Genomic DNA, 12,467 nt, shown 5'->3' with positions numbered 1-12,467 from the left:
AGTTTCTGTTTTGCCTGACTCAACTGAGTGTGGTACCAGGTCTAGTTCAAGAGTCACCAGATGCCAATTTTCGTCATTACTGTGTCAGGCTCTAACCGTGACCTTGGACTGATACAGGCCCGGGATCTCCTTTTTGGTGATGGAATTTTACCGCCTTAAGTATGAGGTGAACCGGCACTATAGTGTGAAGGGTCAAGAGAGAGCAGGGAACACGTGCATTCACTTTGGGTACAGTTGGATTGGATCTCCTTTGTCTCGGCAGGCTCAGCTCTGCCATCACTGACATGGCAGCTCCTGGGAGTCGTTCTCTAGAGAGCGGACTGGTAGCCTTCCCGCCATCCAGCCCCGTGCTAAAACTCCGGTCGGAGGGCTTTCTCTCCCCGGCTCCCTCAGCACGAACTTGCCATCTTTATGTCTTTCGGCCCATGCACTACAAGTGGCAGGACTCCTGGCCAGATCCTCCCTTGGCTGAAACCCAGGCTCAACTTTTGGGTTGGAACTCTGGGGGACCGCGTGAAATTCACGTCCAGGAAGCACAAAGAGAAATCCGCCCCCCGCCCTCCCCAAAACGCACCATGTTTTTCTGCCGGAAGCCGCGGACTGGCGCCACTGCCTATTGCACATGCGCATAGCCAAGTCTAAGGCTGCGGCCGGCTAGTCTGGCTACAGTTACCGGAAGGACCAGGCCGTCTCTTCTCGCGAGAAGGAGGGGGTTGGGTTGGGGACCAAGGCAGCGACCGTTGCCAGGGAAACGCCCTCGGATTTGTGGCTCCTACTTAGCTACCGGGAGAAAGCTGAGCAGCAAAATTCAGACCAGGTTCTGAACCCTTAGTAAAAAGTAATGTCTCTAACAAGCTGAGTTTTGAATATTACTAATTGTAGCTTTATTTAGGACCCTCATGGGCTCACACTTTTAAGCAGATTATATTTAGCCGGATGGCTAATTGGCAGGCCACAAGCATTCCTGGTGTATTTAGACGCAGTCAGCAATGACAAAGCATTTTTCCTGTTTCGAAATGTTTTCCCCTAATTGGTCTGACCCAATGTGAATTCTCAAATACTTACCTAGAGGATGCAGCAGTAGGAAGAAAAACTAGAACCTTCTATTGAAGTTGTCAGTAGTTTTGAGGTTAAAGACAAAAACCCTACCTTTGCCCTGAATGTTCTTGAAAGAACAGAGAAAAGGTTCTCCAGGGAGGTGAGTTTGGCTTTACTTAGTAGTTAGAGCAAGTTCTTACAAACTACCAGTGCTCCAGGTGTGCAATATATGGGGGTGGGGGTAAAATTGCTTCCTGGTTAGTGCTACAGGTGAAGTGGGAAGAGCGAGACCGGAGGAGGCTTGACTCAGGAATAATGGCCAGGGTACCCAAGGCCGGGGATTCATTCCCACAGAAAAGTGAGCCAGCCAGACATGGTGGCACACACCTTTAATCCCAGCACTCAGAGGCAGAGGCAGATGGTTCTCTGAAGTTCCAAGGCCAGCCAGGGCTACATGAGACTGTCTCAAACATGAACATACGTATCGAGATCAACCAGAAGAAAATGAAGTTTCATTGTGGTAGGGCATATGAAAACTGGCAGGCTATTGTGGTCTGCTCTTAAAGAGCTAATGGCCTTTTTTTTTTTTTTTTAATCTATCAGGTTTATACTGCCCTAAGACAATGTTTGGATCTAGGTATAGATTCAGAGATGAACTAACTTGAAAGCTATTCAAGAGAATGGGTTCAAGTTGTCAGTGTACAGTTAAAACTAGAATGCCAGGTTCTCATTTCTCCACTTGTAAGTCTGTCTAAAACAAAACAAAACAAAAAAAAACCTTTGATGTAACTCTTTTGTTTGTTTTGTTTTTTGAGACAGACTACATAGGGTTTCTCTGTATAGCCCTGGCTGTCCTGGAACTCACTGTGTAGACCAAGCTGACCTTGAACTCAGCGATAGCCTCTGCCTCTGAGTGCTGGGACTAAAGGCTTGGGACACCACCACCGGGCCTGATGTAGTTCCTAACAGGGATCTCTGTTTCCTTCTCTTAGTGTAACCCATTTGTCCCAGGCTTAGAGAACAGTCGCCAGACTAAAGTTAACAGATACATTTATTTTGTGTGTATATGCCAGTGTGTGGGTGCCATGTGCCACAGTGACCATGTGGAGGTCAGAGTGCTGCTCGAGGGAGTCAGTATTCTCCTCCCACCATGTACGGTCCAGGGATCAAACTCAACGTCACATCTTGGCATCAAAGGCCTTGACCTACTGAGCCATCTCTCTCTCCACTACTTTGTTCTGGCCTTACCTCCAAATACAAGATGGGGCTGAAGGGTGTCAACATTTAAGTTTTAGGGAACATATAATGCCATTTGTAATGTATTAGAATCTCTCTCTCTCTCTCTCTCTCTCTCTCTCTCTCTCTCTCTGTGTGTGTGTGTGTGTGTGTGTGTATTTACAATGGTTTGGTACACATTTTAAAAAGAGACTGATAAAAACATGCTTGGTGGTACATACCTTTAGTCCCAGCACTCAGGGAGGCAGAGGCAGGCGGTTCACTGTGAGTTCAAGGCCAGCCTGGTCTACAAAGTGAGTCCAAGACAGCCAAGGCTACACAGAGAAGCCCTGTCCAGAGAGAGAGAGAGAGAGAGAGAGAGAGAGAGAGAGAGAGAGAGAGAAAGAGAAATACCTTAAACACTTAAAGAGATGAAAATTAAGTATACATAAGTTTCAACAACTGAGGCAGAAGAAAGTATTTTGAGAAACCCCATAAACTATTTTAGATGTCCTTTAGACAATTTGCCTATCTAAGAAATCCAAGGATATTTATCAGCCTGCAACAGTTGCTTAAGTGTGTGTCATAATTGGTTGCCAAGGAAGTTGTCATAGGTCATGGAGGGAAATGGTCCCCAGTCACCTTCATCCCTTTGAGCATGTTTTATTTCCTAAGCAAGCAGCTGTCATGGGAGACCTTTTGTCTTTATTTTGGGAGGTGGACCCTCCTCCCATACCTCTCAGTTTTACCATTCCCAGTCAGGAGGCTGAGTGCCTGAAAGATGACTCTTGTGGGACAGTAGGAAGCTTCCTGCTTTGGTACCTCATCATCATCCTGACCCTCATGTTCTTCTCTCGGGCTTCTCTCTGGGTAGGGAGCACTTTTCATTTTAAATGGTATCTTTATGTCTGTGGTTTGATGTAAGTACTTTTTTAAAAAGGTTGTTACTTTGTTTTTAAAAATGACGCAATTGCCTCGCATGGTGGCCCACACCTGTAATCCCAGCACTTTGGAGGCAGAGGCAGGTGGATCTCTATGAGTTCTAGCCAGCTTGGTCTACTAAGCAAGTCCAGGACAGCCAAGGCTATAGAGAGAAACCCTGTCTTGAAAAAAAAAAAAAAAAAAAAAAAAAAAAAAAAAAAAACAAAAAAAAAAAAAAAAAAAAAAAAAAAAAAAAAAAAAAACCACCCCCCCCCAAAAAAAAACACAAAAAGAAAAGAAAGGGGGAAAAAAAAAAGAAAAGAAAAGGAAAACAAAACAACGCATATTGAAAGGGATAAAAAGCAGTAAAAGCATTCTATTCTTAGCTCATTGAGATAAATACTGTTAAATTTGTGGAGAATTTCCTTCTAGGTTATTTTTTTTTCCCTGCTTTTTAAAAAGTATCTTTGCCCTTGCACGGTCAAATTTATATTGTATGTGTTATCATATCCTGACTTTTCAACTTAATATTTTGTAAATACTTCCCCATGTTATAGTCACTCAACAGCAGGGTTTTGTTTTTGTTTTTCGAGACAGGGTTTCTCTGTGTAGCCTTGGCTGTCCTTGACTCGCTTTGTAGACCAGGCTGGCCTCGAACTCACAGTGATTAGCCTGGCTCTGCCTCCCAAGTGCTGGGGTTAAAAGCGTGTGTCACCACTGCCTGGCACAACCTAAATTTTCAACAGCAGTTTTTATTGTGTAATTTTTCTGTCTTGTGGTTGTACCATAAAAATTCTGCAGTTGAAAATTTAGGTTTTGCTGGGCAGTGGTGGCGCATGCCTTTAATCCCAGCACTTGGAAGGCAGAGACAGGTGTATCTCTGAGTTTGAGGCTAGCCTGGTCTACAGAGCAAGTTCCAGGCCAGAGTGGTTACACAGAGAAACCCATATAGGAAAACTAAAATAAGAAAAGAAAGAAAAAAAAAAAAAGGAAGAAATTGTAGGTTGTTGGCATTTTGTCCATATGTTATGTAATGCAGACATAAATTTCTCAACTGATTAATGACTTCCAAATCCCTCCTATAGTCATGTAATTTTGTAATCAAAGGTATAGATGTTTGTTATATTGATAGGACACGTGTAGGATTTGGGGAGTGGTTAGAATGAAGCATAGAATAAAATAAAGAACTAAACTAAACTAAACAGAGCTAAAGTCAGCACTTATAGTCACCGATTAACAAAAGAAAGTGCTAGAAGCTTAGGAATGACATAGTCTACTTTATCAAGGCTGTGTGTGTCCTCAACATATGATGAGCAACCAACCTCTTATAAATTGCTGACACAGAATCTTTTCTGGCCATTAATACTGGTGATTAATCGAGCTGCCATCATTTAGCATTACAGCCAGAGCCCACTGCTGGCAGTGGCCAGCTAGACTGAATGCTACATCAGCTCTGGATAGAGAGGTGAAGGCTTGCTATTTCAGTGCCAGGGAGATCCCATTATAAGAAGAAAAACTCTTCCTCCTACTACCTTCTGGCCAAGAAGTTGTATCTAAAGTCTAAATGCTTCTTAAGGTAAATACTTTGCCAGAAGGAAAATTAGGATAGTGGTGGCTTATATGTATTTTAGACTCCCTAGCTAAGTATATTGAATCTGGCCTGGCAAGAAAAGCTACTTTAGAAAATTAACAAAAAAATTGAAATTGATCACTGGCAATTTCATCATGAAGACCGTTTAAAAGGTCTGAGCTATTCTTTTGTTCCCTGCTTACATCAGCAATTTGGAGTCATAGAGCCTCAAGGACCACAGGGGAGCATGTGGCTCAGCTTTCTGTCTGTAGGCAAGTAAAATACTCACCCTACTTTAAAAAAAATAATAATTTTTTTTTTGTTGTTGATAAGGCCCAAGGAATTTAAGTGACTTGTCCAATGTCACACAAGTGGCTAGTGACAGAGTGACAGGAGGAGAATGGATCCAGATTTCCTGCTATATTATTTGTTTACTTCAAAGCATAGTTTGAAATGTTGAATTAAGTCTATTCAGTGCTGATTAAAACCTTAATTACCTTAGAGGTTTCAGCTTTCCCTTTGTGCCCTCGTGGCAGCTACAGCGCTTCTTCTGAAGGGTCCCAGAGTTGAAATTTGAGAACCAGATGAGAGCTAGTATGGAATTTTCCCCTTACTTTGAACTTGTTCATTTTCTCTGTGAAACTGTGGGCCTCTGTTTACAAACCTTAAAGCAATGGTAAAAGCACTATGGAAATGTGGTGGTAATTATCCTCCAACATGCAGCATGCTGATTACCTCTGGATTTGTCACTTTTTAAAAAAGATGTGTTTTCAGATGGAAATACTCAGTTCAGTTGGCCATGCAGATCCGCTGGTGCTGGGTTTATTTTTCCTAGACAACTGTAGTCTGAAATCCTTATTTTTGCATTATGTAGAAATTGAGTTTAGAAAGTATTGAGTGGCGTGGTGAGATGGCAGAGCTGATGAGGGGCAGGAAGATGACGTACAGCTTACATTCTCTGCCCTGCCCCACAGAGTGACCACTGTCACTACCTTCCCTCACTGATTCATACAATCCCACTTAGTTTAATGTAAAAACCTTTCTTTTGATTTTGTGGCTATATTTTGATTTGACATCCAATGTGGAAGCTGCATGTGGAAATGATATAAACCTACTGAGCGCTTTCACACAGCTTCCCCGTCAGCTATAAAACACATACTGGGGAAGACAAGGTTACAGGAACATAGACAAAATAAAACAGACACCACTCCAGATGACGTAGACATCACAACTACTGTTAACATCTAGGTTTACCCACATCCAATCTTTTAATAATTCTCTCCATTCACGTTAAATTTAAAATATGTACAGAGTTCTAACATTTAAAAAAATATAGCTGGTAGCACATGCCTTTAATCCCAGCACTTTGGGAGGCAGAGGCAAGTGGATCCCTAAGTTCGAGGCCAGCCTGGCCTACAGAGTGAGTTCCAGGACAGCCATGCTACACAGAGAAATCCTGTCTCAAAAGAAAAAAAAAATCAAAAATAATTCTCAAGATATTCAGAGAATGGTTACTGTAACAAACAAACAAAGATGAGGAAATACCCTACTAGAAATGCAGAAAAGCAATGAGTCAGGGATCTTAGATTTTCTGCTAGAATTATCAAAATATGTGCAGGTGTAGTAGCATACACCTATAATCCCAATACTTGGGAGGTGGAGGCAGGAGGATCGGAAGTTCAAGGTCATTTTTGGCGACATGGTTAGTTCCAGGCCAGCTAGGCTATAAGAGGACCTGTCACAAAAGCTAAAAATGTAAAACTATCTTAATGCAGTCAGGCTTTCAATCTAAATATGTTTGACTTTCTGTACAAATCATATTTCCTAATTTAAATAATTGGAAAAAAGGAACAAAATTACCATTTTAGAGGCGGGTGTGGTGGCGCACACCTTTAATCCCAGAGGCAGGTGGATCAATGTGAGTTCAAGGCCAGCCTGGTCTACAAAGTGAGTCCAGGACAGCCAAGGCTACACAGAGAAACACTGTCTTGAAAAACAAAAACAAAAACCAAAATCACCATTTTAACCATTTAAAGCCAGCCTTTGCTTCATACATGTTTCTTATATGTCTCTTGAGGTCTTTGCAGGTCTTTAGTTAACTTGTGATTATGCTATTACATATAAACTTGCATCTTGCTTTTAGCCTAATAACCAAATATTTCCTCACATTATGACGTACTTAGGATATTTATAGCTGTGTCTTACATAATCACACCATAATTCAGTTAACCATTATCTACTTTTTGTTGTTGTTTTCGAGACAGGGTTTTCTCTGGGTAGCCCTGGCTGTCCTGGAACTCACTCTGTAGACCAGGCTGGCCTTGAACTCAGAGAGCCACTCACCTCTGCCTCTGAGTGCCACCAACCACCTGGCTTGTCCCAAATTTTTATTACATTTATTTCCTTATTGTGTACGTGTTCACACGTGTGCCAGAGCATGTACATATACAACAGTGTACACGTGGAGGTCAGAGGACAGCTTTTGGGAATCAGTTCTTTCCTACCATGTGGGTCCTAGTGGGTCCTAGGGACCAGACTCGTCGTCAGGCCTGGCACCATGTATCTTTACCCCCTGCTTATCCTGCCAGGCCCCCAGTCTGTTTTTCTTTTTTCTTTCTTTTTTTTTCTTTTTGGGGTTTTCAAGACAGGGTTTCTCTTATAGTCCTAGCTGTCCTGGACTCTCTTTGTAGACCAGGTTGGCCTCAAACTCACAGAGATCCTCCTGCCTGTGGGATTAAAAGCGTGTGCCATCACGCCTGGCTCCCAATGTTTTTAAATGAAAAAAAAATTTTTTTGTAATGTACATGATAGGAAAACTTTATCACCCTATGAGGATGATGACGATGACGATGACGATGATAATGTTTTGTTGGTTAAAACATTGTGCTAGATTCTGCTGTCAAAGTGTAGTCTTCTGACCTGCGAGTGCAGGTAGGTTCACCATGACAGGAACTGAGCATGTACTTATTTGACAGGGTTGATTGCTGAAAGTCAGACCTTAGTGAAGTGCTTTGAGCAATGGTGCATAACAATAGATGTTAATGAAATGCAGCTGACTGAGTCCATCTTACTGTGTTCCTGAAACAGATGTCTGAGAACAGAAGGGACGAGGACAGTGGGACGAGTGCTTCCGTAAGTAAAGGTGAGAGTCGGAATACTTGGTATCAAACCATAAGGCGAGAAACGTATGCTGAGTGTGGGGAGCAAGTAACAGAAGTGAAAAGCAGAGAGGGGTTCGAAGGCTTCCCCATCAGCAACGGCCATTGTGTGAGCTCTTTGCTTCCCTCATCCCGCGTGCAGTGACAGCTCCGAGGCCCCAGCAGCCAGCGGAAGCTACAGACTACTGGGCAGCTAGAGCTCACTTTGTGGTCATGGCTCAGCACTTGCCTTCACAAAGCTTTGTAAAACGGCACATTTGGGTGGCTATAATGTTTATAAAATGAATTGGTATAAAAAATTTTATCTCACAATTTATAAAGAATAAAGTGCACGGTACTACTTATGCTAAGTCCTCTATAGACTGCTGATTTCACACACAATGTTCTTTTTTATTTTTGCTGGACTCTTGCCTCCTGGGTCATCCTGTAGTTATAAGTCACTGAGTGAGTATAGGATAGCATAAATGTTACTGCCTTCAAAGTTAAGGAGTAAAATGGAAGTAAGACAGATGTGTGTTGGAACTTAGCTTAGTTGTCCATACTTCTGTTTTGTTGATGTGAATCACAGCTTCAGAGGATCAGAATAATGTTTTTAAATTTGGAGTTGTTAGTCACAATACAGGCTGCAGGCATGACAATGAAGTCTACATTAGAAACGCATTCACCATCATTTTCTTAGCCCTAGGCAACCAGGAAGACCACACACTAAGCCCTGATTTTTTTTTTTTTTCTGGTTCCCAGGTAAATGCTCATTCCAGCGATGGCTTTGAGCTGGCAACATATTGTCAGGGAACAGAGCTGGAGACAGATGTACAATAATAGCACGTACTCAAGTCGTACCTCCTACACCCAGACAAACAGCTTTGAGAGCACACAGCATAATAAACCGCAGTAAGATAATTAGGAAATTATGGGCATTAAGTAATTATCACCTTTTCGGTAGATTGATTTAATTGTAAACTTGTGTAATTTGTTTAGTAATGATGGTTTAGCCATCTCACGAAATTTCCAAAAATTTGTCAGGATTTTTGAGCTGGTACAAGCCCACATCAGCATCGAAAAGAGCAGGAAGAGAAGAGAACCTTCCCGCTGCCCAAGTCACTCTCACACACATGGCAAGACAAAGGGGAAAGGTCCTTTTCATCTCCGACAACCTCCCATTTGATATCATATTCAGGATTTACAAAAGCCCAAAAGCAGCGTCGCACATGGTAGCACACCCCTTTGAGCCCAACACTCAGGAGGCAGAGGCAGGTGGATCTCTGTGAGTTCGAGGCCAGCCTGGTCTACAAAGTGAGTCCAGGACAGCCAGGGCTACACAGAGAAAACCTGTCTCGGGGCAAGGAGGAGTCCAAAAGTGATGTCAAGAATCTATGTGGCTGGGCATGGTGGCGCATCCCTTTAAATCCCAGCACTTGGGAGGTGGAGGCAGGTGGATCGCTATGAGTTCAAGGCCAGCCTGGTCTACAAAGTAAGTCCAGGACAGCCAGGGCTACACAGAGAAAACCTGTCTCGGGGCAAGGAGGAGTCCAAAAGTGATGTCAAGAATCTATGTGGCTGGGCATGGTGGCACATCCCTTTAAATCCCAGCACTTGGGAGGTGGAGGCAGGTGGATCGCTATGAGTTCAAGGCCAGCCTGGTCTGCAAATAGAGTCAAGGACAGCCAAGGCTACACAGAGAAACCCTGTCTCCAAAAACAAAAACAAAACAAAACAAAGAATGTTTGTGACCCCTCCAGTCTTTGGGGATGGGGTACAGTACTTTAAATGTAGTCATGTGCTGGCCTTAGTCAGTGGTTGCGAAAGGCAGTGATTTGACCACTAGTGTCAGGCTTTCTTGGGTAATGTGAGGTTGTTGTCCATGGCCCCACTATTTTGAGAAGTTTTGGTAGTTTTCCAAAATCACAGTAATCAACATTCAAGACTTATGTACAGTAGCCAGTTGGTGGTGGCGCACACATTTAGTTCTAGCACTTGAGAGGGAGAGGCAGGTGGATCTTTGTGAGTTCAAGGCCAGCCTGGTCTACAGAGCAAATTTCAGGACAGCCAGGGCTACACAGAGAAACCTTGTCTCAAGGAAAAGAAGAAGAAGAAGAGACTATGTGTAGTAACTTGTTTCCCTACATGCTTGCCACTGGCCCCACTACAGCCTCTGATAATGGCTGCCCATGGAGATGTTTATGGGTGGTCAGGTTTGTTCGTTCTTTCTTTTTGTTCTTTCTTTCTTTCTTTCTTTCTTTCTTTCTTTCTTTCTTTCTTTCTTTGTTAAGATAGGGTCTCACTGTATAGCTGTGTCTGGCCTGGAACTGAGCTTTTAGACTAGGGTGGCCGTGAGCTCACAGAGATCTATTTGCCTAGACCTCTGACTCACACTGCTGGGATTAAAGGCATGTACCACCCTGCCTGACTGAAGAACCTAACACTCTTGGATTGTTTATTTTGAGACAAGGTTTCTATGGGTAGCCCTGTGGCTGTCCTGGAACTCACTCAGTAGACCAAGGTGGCCTGGAACTCAGAGATCTGCCTACCTCGTCCTTCTGAGTGCTGGGATTAAAGGCGTACAGCACCACCTCCCAGCCTGACTAACCCACCACCACCTCCCAGCCTGCCTAACCCACCACCACCTCCCAGCGTGACTAACCTTTCTATTACAACCTATTAATGACTATTATTACTATTATTGCCTAACTTGATGCTCTGTTTTGTTGATTAGCAAGCAAAGAAACATCCTATAAGCGACAAAGTAAAGATGAATTCTGGGACTCTTTGGTGAAGAAACCAAAACAGAATCAACTTTCCACAGTAACTGACTCAGAAGTGGCTTTGGTCAGTGCCTACCTTGAACAAAGACGAGCCGGGCGCCATTCCCAGCTCCACCAGGTGAATCAGGCCCAGCAAGACAGTGATACCACTGAGTGTGACAGTGAAGAATCTAACTCTGGAGCCTCCTCTTGGAAGGAGAGTGAAAGTGAGCACCATCTCTCATCTGCCAGCATTAAGAGGAGAAAATCAGTGTCAAGGCAAAGGGACATGGGAAACTACCAAATCAGAGAAAGGCCCTGCCTCCACTGCAAAGCCATGAGAACCAATGAATGGTTGACACGTCACTTCCCACCAAGCAGTTCTGTAACAACCTCCACAAAGGGAGAGATTCAAGAGGAGGATTTGACACCTGCTATCAACACAAAACTAAGTAAATTTTGAATTTTGGCATCCTTACTTTACTTGAAGTCAAAAGGAGATGAATAAAACACAAAAACCAGAGCTGTTGGTGAGGAAACATTTACAATAAAGCTTCTTTACTAACAACAGAAGTATAACTGGAACCCAAGAGGTCAAATTTCAGACAAATTAGTTGTTCAAAACAAGGGCAGAGAATTTGTCCACAACACCATGGGAACACAGAAGACCTGTATCTTCTATGATCTTTTTTAAAAGTCAAAAGATCCCAGGGCAGATAGTCCATACCTCAGGTGTATGTATTTTGTTTATGATACAAATACGAAAGCTCTTTGAAAATACATTTATGTGGAGAAACCATTTAAATCTATTCATGTTATCTGACTGAGTAACAAATGAGGTAGCTAAATGAACCAGGTGATGTCTTTGTTTTTAGTTGAGGTGACTCTGCTAGAGCTGTTTTATTGGTATATTGAGTCCACTAAGGGCTATTGAGGAAAAAGAGCTTAGGAACTTAGAATATGATCTTATTTCTAGAGCACATCAGGAGGGAGAGGAGTGTGGGCTCAGAAGGCAGCTGGGCCATGGCTCGTCCTTGGTTGTTATCCCAAGGCTATGTCAAGTGTTGAATGTTTCAAGACAGAGAAACCCTGTCTTGAAAAACAAAACAACAACAACAAAGCCCCACCACTAAGTAGAGCAATATTAATTCAGAACAAGGCTGTTTTGGCAAGAGATCACATCCAAAGACCTTTTAGGTCTGTGTGATCCTGCTGGAATGCAAAGGGATGGTGGTGGCACCTTTAATCCCAGGAGACAGAGGCAAACAGATCTCTGAGTTCAAAGCCAGCCTGGTATAGAGCAAATGTCAGGTAAAGAAAATCTTAGGTCCAAGCGTGGTGGTACACGCCTTTAATCCAAAACTTTGACGGTAAAGTTCACTTATAGAAGGAAGTACCAGGGCTGGAGAGATGGCTCATAGGTTAAGGGCATTGTCTGTTCTTCCAAAGGTCCTGTGTTCAATTCCCAGCAACTGCATGGAGGCTCACAGCCATCTATAATGTGATCTTCTGGCAGGCTGCATACATGCAGGCAGAGCACTGTATATAATAATAATAAATAAATCTTTAAAAAGAAAAAGAAGGAAGTATCCATGTTTGAATGTGATGTCTAATTGAGTGGCAAACAAAGTGACAAATCACAGAAGATTTTGAAAGAATAGGATATGCCCAACGAGAGGGGGGGGGGGAGGGGGAGAGAGGGAGGGAGGGAGGGGGGAGGGGAATGCAGTTTACAGAGAGAGGTTGAAGAGAGACAAGGTTGAACAAGCTAGACACAGGTGAAGACAGACGAGCAAGAAGATTAGAATAGTTTGCTGAAGTTAT

General features: G+C 43.1%; 1 protein-coding gene across 2 annotated transcripts; it reads left to right on the top strand.

Moving 5' to 3' along the window:
- The first annotated feature begins 750 nt into the window (after positions 1 to 750).
- Positions 751 to 11,462, top strand: Ssmem1 (serine rich single-pass membrane protein 1). 2 transcript variants are annotated; one of them, XM_051151781.1, is made up of 3 exons: positions 2,775 to 3,123; positions 7,832 to 7,886; positions 10,616 to 11,462. In XM_051151781.1, exons 1-3 carry the CDS (start codon positions 2,881 to 2,883, stop codon positions 11,104 to 11,106), a joined length of 789 nt encoding a protein of 262 aa, XP_051007738.1. In that variant the 5' UTR covers positions 2,775 to 2,880; the 3' UTR covers positions 11,107 to 11,462. The 2 variants fall into 2 exon arrangements, 1 of the variants encoding a protein (XP_051007738.1); XR_007831252.1 differs by lacking the exons at positions 2,775 to 3,123; positions 7,832 to 7,886 and adding an exon at positions 751 to 1,198 and having other exon boundaries at positions 10,616 to 10,764.
- The last annotated feature ends 1,005 nt before the right edge of the window (positions 11,463 to 12,467 follow it).

This window comes from Acomys russatus, chromosome 10 (assembly GCF_903995435.1).
Source record: "Acomys russatus chromosome 10, mAcoRus1.1, whole genome shotgun sequence".
Lineage (NCBI taxonomy): Eukaryota > Metazoa > Chordata > Mammalia > Rodentia > Muridae > Acomys > Acomys russatus.
The sequence above is the reverse complement of the archived record's forward strand: the minus strand, read 5'-3'. Positions and strand labels throughout refer to the sequence as shown.